The 6,657-nt window shown below is 55.5% G+C and overlaps 1 protein-coding gene across 2 annotated transcripts; it reads right to left on the bottom strand.

Moving 5' to 3' along the window:
• Nucleotides 1-856: 856 nt before the first annotated feature.
• On the bottom strand, nucleotides 857-6,275 carry NPAS4 (neuronal PAS domain protein 4). Of its 2 annotated transcripts, XM_044261193.1 has the most exons (8): nucleotides 5,965-6,275; nucleotides 5,119-5,270; nucleotides 4,831-4,933; nucleotides 4,452-4,713; nucleotides 4,161-4,270; nucleotides 3,680-3,815; nucleotides 2,123-3,558; nucleotides 857-1,454 (listed from the first exon to the last, which is right to left on the bottom strand). In XM_044261193.1, the coding sequence occupies exons 1-8, from the start codon at nucleotides 6,137-6,139 to the stop codon at nucleotides 1,426-1,428; spliced, it is 2,403 nt and encodes an 800-aa protein (XP_044117128.1). In that variant the 5' UTR covers nucleotides 6,140-6,275; the 3' UTR covers nucleotides 857-1,425. The 2 variants fall into 2 exon arrangements, with proteins under 2 accessions (XP_044117128.1, XP_044117129.1); XM_044261194.1 differs by lacking the exons at nucleotides 4,161-4,270; nucleotides 4,831-4,933; nucleotides 5,119-5,270; nucleotides 5,965-6,275 and having other exon boundaries at nucleotides 4,452-4,686.
• Between the last annotated feature and the right edge of the window lie 382 nt (nucleotides 6,276-6,657).

Here is a 6,657-nt window from a genome sequence, read left to right as displayed (position 1 = left end):
GAGATGGTGATTCAGCAGCTTTGGGAACAGAGAGGACCGCCCAGAACTCAGATGCATTGATGTGGGTATGTTGCCCACCTGTGTGAGGCAAATCACTTGTTACCTGAGATCCTCAGTTTCTCCGTTGGTGGAATGGTGCTAATATGCCTGTCGAGAGGCTTTATTGTAGTGAACAAGGGATGTGAAAGTGTTTATCCGCGCAAAGTCCCATCAGAGATAACGCAGGTGGTTATCATTTCCAGCGAGAAGATGCAGAGCCCCAAAGGGAAGCTGCTTCCCTGCAGGACCAGGCTGAAGACAGACTCATGTTCTGGAACTTCAGACCCATGTCCCGGAAAATGTTAAGTTGAATCCCCTGCCCATCCCCAAGCCCTTCTGCTCCCTCCCACACTGTGAGCACTGTGAGCCTGGAGCAGGAAGGAGGCTCCAATACCCTCTAATATTTTATGCCAAAGCATCTTGAAGGCAAGAGGCTGCATCTGTTTGGACTCCAAACTCTCCAGCTTCTAGCACAGAGTGGGCCACACCCTGCACGCTCGTGTTGAGTGAAGGAATGAAGGAGTGCATGAGTGGAGCAGGAAACCCCAGGGCTCGCAGTAGGTCCAGACTTTGCCTCCTGACCTGCAGACTCCCACCTGGGCCTCCCAACCTTCTCAGAGCCCCTCCCTTCCTTTTTCAGAGCAGTGCATGACACCAGTGGTACCAAAAAGGCAAACTGGACTTTATTATAAAGTTGGCTACAAAGTCACCGCAGCACCACGCAGTGGCCACCTGGGCAGGCCCAGGCAGTCTGGCAGCCGGGTGAGTCCCGCACCGGGTACGCGCACTCGTGCAAGCACACGTGTGACAGCGGCAGGTCTGCCTTCCTCCATCGGAAAGGAACGTAGCGTCTCTTCGCGCCCCCCACCCCAGGCGCGGGGCGCAAAAGTCACAAGAAGGGCCGCCAGGGCGGCAGAGTCCATCGGAATTGAAATCCCGTTACTGGTGTGTAGAGAATTCTACGTGGGTGTCAAGAGCCCCTGAGGGCACAGGCTGGCCCAGGTGGGCGCTGCCTTTCCCCCACCAAGGCCCGGGGGTGGCTTGGCCCCCCAGGAGTGGAGAACTGGCCCAGGCCCATGGGGTAGTGCGGGGGGTGGGGAAGTGAGACTCCCCCATTCTCCGCTTGAAATCCCATTCAAGGAAACTCACTACGAGTGAATACAGATTGAAATGGAAATTGGGATTGCTTGAAGTCTCTAAGTTTTAAAAAGAAGCTCCCCTCCCTTGCCCTCCCACCTCCCCCCCCAACATCCTGCAGGGCCTGGGGAATCAGATATATCCCCCTCTGGCCCCCAGAATCCCCCCAACAGTCCCGGGGGGGTGGAGAGCGGCTCCACGTCTTGATGACAATATGCCATACTTGACGACGTTAAGTCACAGACTTATTCAAAACGTTGGTTCCCCTCCACTTCCATCTGTAGAGAGAGAGAGAGGGAGAGGGAGGGAGATGACAGTCAGTAAGATCATTGGGGAAGACAGGTTGAGGATGCGGCACACTGTTGGCACATAGCACAGGCTCAGCAAGAGAAGGGACCAATCTGGGTGAGGGAGTGAAACTACGACTATTGTTTAGGAAAGGAGGGAGCCATGGGCAAGGAGCTTCCAATGGGCCAGGGGCTGAGTTTCACTTTCCTCCTTTCCCAAATTCTTGCAAACTCTTGCTCTGTATTCACTTTAGGGGGCAGGAATACTGAGATAGAACTCTAATCCCTCTTCCCTCAGTTGGTTGTATGACCTTAAGCAAGTTTCTTTAACTCTGGGACTTTCGTTTTCTTCACCTGTGAAATGGGTGGTGATGTCTGATCTAGGTCCCTCACAGAATGAAGAAGAACAAGCCGTTAACCAAGGATTCTCTTGCACTTCATGCCGCATCCCTGACCCCTGCCCTCTAGGCCTACTTGTCCAGAACGTCTATGCTAAGTTTTTTCTAGGTCTTCTCTTCATTGCTACCCTGGGCAGTAAAGGTTGTTATGCCTTTAATAAAATTAAGGTACAGAAAGGGGAATTTTTACTCATCTAATTCTACCAGCATCTCATTGACGGGGCAGGGACTTAGGTTCCCAAACACCTTGGCCGGACTCACCTTCGTGGAAGCTGTCTTGAACTTGGCTCTGGAGTTGATGCAACTCATCAGTAAACCCATCGTAGGGGAACGCTGAGACACCTGTCTCAAAGGCGGTTTCGTATGTGGCCAGGTCCTCCAGGAAGCTGTGGTCTTCTGGGGACAGGTTGTTGCAAGGCGGTGAGGCCCCTCCTGGGACCGCTGCCTCAGGATCCCCTGAACTCCATTCCCCATTGGGGTCTGGGGTAGAGAGATCCATGAAGATGTCTTCCACGGGCGTCTCTTCCAGGAATATGTTATCAGGGTCAGCCAGGAAATCCAGCTCCTGGCATTTCCAGGGTTTCAGGTCCAGGCTGAGCACAGGGGGACCAGCCCCCGGAAGGGACAGGTTGGAGTCCAGGGGTTCCAGACCCCCAAGTGGCTCCAGGCCACCCGTGCCAGCCTCAGCTGAGAAGGGCCTGTCCATGCCCTGAGCCAACTGGCTGATCTGCTGGATGAGGCGGTCTATCTCATTCTGCTCCTTCTCAGAGTAGTGGAAGAAACTCTGCTTGACTGGAGAGGCCTCAGGTGTAAGCAGGCCTTCGGGCACCAGAGGGACGTCCACAGAGAGGGGTCCCCGCAGCTGGGCTAAGGCCAGGAGCGTGCAGTCCCCATTACCAGGGCTGCTAGGACTTGGGGGCAACTTCTCATAGAGAAAACTGCATCCCTCCTGGGTGAAGTAAGTCTTGGTGGGATTGGGGCTCAGTTGCTCTGGGAAAGTTTGGCTGGGGCTGTTGAGGTGTGCTTGGAATGCTGTGCTTGGAGGCGTCAGCTGCTCATGGGCAGGGCTGCCCAGAGACTCTGGGAAGGTAGCAGTGCTGGGAAGGAGCTGGTCTGGGAAGGCAGAGGTGCAGGGAGTCAATTGATCTTCATAGCTTCTGGCTGAGGTTTCGGTCAGCTGGCCCTGAAGTGGGCTGGTCAGTGGATCTGGGAAGGTTGCACTGCTGGGCGTTAGTTGATCAGAAAATGTTGCGGTGCTTGGAGTCAGCTGTTCTTGGAGAGAGCTGGAAGGAGTGGACAGGTGGGTCTGGAAGGGCTCGTGGAGGCTGAAGAGGAAGGCACAGCCTCCTGGCTGGTGAGGTGTGTAGGGTGGGGTGCACACAAGATCCTTGCTCAGGTCTGCTTGAAGAGAAGGCTGAGAGCCAGACGGGAATGCCAGGTAACTAAAACCCAGTTCTTTTTGGGATTGGGGAAGCTCTTCTGATGTTGAAGCAGCACCCAGTTCTGGAGCACTAGGAAAATTGGTGCTTCTGGGAACCCCCAGGGCTGGGGTGAAGAGTGGGTTGGGGCTGGAACACTGCTCTTGGGAGAGGATGTTCTCAGGGAATGAGGGCAGCATTGTTGGGGTGCCCAGGACATAGGCTGCCTGGGTATTTTCAGAATTCAGCTGCTGGCGGAGGCTCCAGGCTTCCGTGTCACTGGAGAGGAGAGAAGAGGCAGATGGTAAGGATTTGGTGGTCTTTCCCAGAGAAGTTCCCCGATTTGTATCTCCTCTATGTCCATCTCAGCTGTCCTCCAAGCCCCTGCAGTGCAGCTCACCTGATTGGGTAGTTATTAGCAGTAATGGGGCCCTCTGGACCTTCTGAGTATAACAGGCAATAAATCCATGCCCAGCCTCCAGGCTTGGCCTGCAGTCTCACGACCATCTCTGCCTGAATATCTCCACTCTCAGCCACTGAAGGGAAAGAAGATATGAAGAATTAGGACGTCCATCAGGCAACAACACCTGAACTCCCCCTTTGCTGGCCTCTCCACTGAATTGGGATATCAATGACATCTCTATTTCTGACTACCCTGACCTGCACCATTCAGCTCCCCACCTTGACCTCACCACTTGGAGTCCCCCAGTTCTGATTCTATTCTCACTTTGACTCCATACCCTAAAGTTCATCCTATAGTATCCAAAATTGTTGGCCTCTGGCATCTCCCCAGCTAAGTCTTGAACACAGCCCTTCTTGGTTGGGTCTCCCATCACCTTTCCCAGCTCCCTGTCTTGTCCCCAGCCTCTCTGGACACTCACACAGGCGGTAGTGTTGAGCAGAAGCGTGGGCCAGGTCCTCAGGGTGCAGAAGTCCATACCATGATTTACAGAGCAGTTCACTGCGCTCAAAGCCCAGGTAGATTAGGACACTGGGAAGGTGGAAAGGGTGAGGTCAGCTTTCTGTTTTCCCTGCTTTATACCCAGGCATCTCACTCCCTCCCAGGTCCTCTGCCCCCTTACACCCCATCCTCCCTGTCCCTGACTCCAGAATCTAGGGTCCCCTCATCTCTGGCTTGCCTTCCTTCTGGAGTCTGAATGTTCTGGGCTTACCTCTCAGAGATGTCCAGTAGGGCCAGGTCCTTAGCATGACGGCTCTGGAACATGGCCAGGAAGAGTGAAGCAGGGCCAGGGCCAGGACCAGGACGAGGTCTTGGTTCCAGTGGGGCACAGAAAGCTGTAAAAACTGGGTTTCCTGCCCAGTAGGCTCCAGGTGGATGAGCATGGAATCGGCCTCGAATAAGCACCAGTTTGTTGCCTGCACTCTGGCGCCTGAGAGACTTGGAGGTGTTGAAGCGACAGCGGAAGAGGCGATCTAGGTACATGAAGAGAAAAACTGATAAGAAGGTGGATCGTTGCAAGACATAGCAGGTGGGGAGGAGCAGGGAAGCAGGAAGGAGGTTTAATTGAGGGAGGGAGAAGGGATTCTTACCAGTGTCCAGGGCAGAGGGCAGAGTGAGCTGCTGGCGCACAGTTAGATGGTCAGCTGGGTCAATGATGTCATAGATACTGTCACCCTGGGCAACCAGGTCCACCTGAAGAAAGGTGAAGAAGAGATGAGATGATATTTAGTGAAGGAAGCAAGGGCCAATCCTTGATACATAGCGTCTGTCAGGGTATAACCCCCCTCTCCTCAGTAATTCTCAGATTCTCAAAAGTGGAAAACTCATTGTGTCCCATATGCACCCCAGCCCAAATTGAGAGGACTCTAACCACTCACCATGGAGTGGCCCAGATGTTCGCTCACACTCTCAGACAGATAAAGTAGCTTTCCCTCTGCTGTGAACACGAGTAGAAATCCAGGTAGTGCCGCCACTATGTCTTCAAGCTCTTGAGATGAGAGAAGTCCTGTGGGGCCCGCCAGAGGAGTGCCTGCAGGGTAAGAAGACATGGTGGGTCAGGAGTAAAACTGGGAGGCAAAGCATAAGTGAGGAAAGCATGGACTGAGTTTCAGAAAATCCGGAGGAATTTTTCATGAACCTGCCTCTGCACGAACCTGTTGACCCGCTGCCTGCAGCTCTTGCCAGGGAACCTGTTGCTGGAGCTCCCTAGCCAGAGAGCCCTTTGACTCCTAAGTCAGGGCTGGATCTTTCTTAGCCCCGAATTTCAGACCCACGGACAGCGCTCAAAAACCGACTGGGTGCTCAGCACCGCGGGCAGCGCCTTGCTGCGCGGTCGCGCTATCAGCACCGCGGACAGCGCTTCAAAGGCGGCAGAAGAGCCCACTTTCCTCGTAGAGAACCGTGGCTTGCCCGGATTTTGGTAACCATCCCTGCAACTTCCCGGGCTCCTGGAGCGCCTCTGCGCTTGTGGGAACTAGAGCCATTCTTTCCTGGCTCTCCTCCTTCCGTAAGTCTGGCACCGGGGACCTTATCCAGGCTCTTACCCACATCTAGAACTAAGGCGAGGTCTGAACAGAGCTCATAAGGAAAAGTAGGAAGTCCTGAGTTCCCCAAGTCTCCCTTCTCTCCCCAGCTCTCCGCCACACTGCCCTGGACATGCAGCAGTCCCCGTGGGTTCCCTTAGCTCCATTGCCCCCAGGTTCCAGCAGCCCCGGTTTGCTCACCTCCAGCGAAGAAGACGCCCTTGCGGGTGTAGATACAAGCAAGGCTCATAATGTGCAGGTAGGATAGCCGGACCTTGTCCGCTTCGGCCAGAGGCAGCAGCTCCTTGAGGTTCCGGATCTCAGCGTTGATCTGGTCGCGGCGCGCCTTGGAGGCGCCCTTGGTGGAGCGGTACATGACTAGCGGCTGCAGAGCTCCAGCTCCGGTGCTCCGAACACCTGCGCTCCGGTCCAGACGCACCGGTGGCTTCTTCCTTCTTGCTTCCCCGTCTCTCGCTCAGGCTCTCTCTCTCCTCTCTCCTCTCCTGGGCTCCGCTCGGCTGCGCTGCCCCCGTCGCCTGCTTCGTTCCGCCTTATATAGCTCCTGCTAGGCGTGGGGGGCTCGCTTTAGAGAAAGGGGGGGCGGGAAAGCAGGAGGCTGGGCTAAGCAAGCTGCAGCGGGAGCCGCTGCCTGGGGAGGGGGGAGCGCTCCTCCTCCCTCCCTGGCTCCCAACGTCATCCCATGACGTAGAATGAGAGCGGGAGGGGGGACGGGAGGAGGGGGAGAACGGAGGCTGCGGAGGGGGCCGCGGCTGGCAGCAGCTGAGCTGAGAAGCAGGCGCTGCGCTAGGAAACCCTGAAAGGGGGTGCAGGGCGCCAGGGGTCCAAATGTATTCAGCTGAGGGAAGGGACAAGGGCAAGGGTTAGGGCAGTCTG

This window comes from Neovison vison, chromosome 7, assembly GCF_020171115.1.
Source record: "Neovison vison isolate M4711 chromosome 7, ASM_NN_V1, whole genome shotgun sequence".
Taxonomy (NCBI): domain Eukaryota; kingdom Metazoa; phylum Chordata; class Mammalia; order Carnivora; family Mustelidae; genus Neogale; species Neogale vison.
Note: the sequence above shows the minus strand (reverse complement) of the source record. Positions and strands in the feature narration are given on the sequence as shown.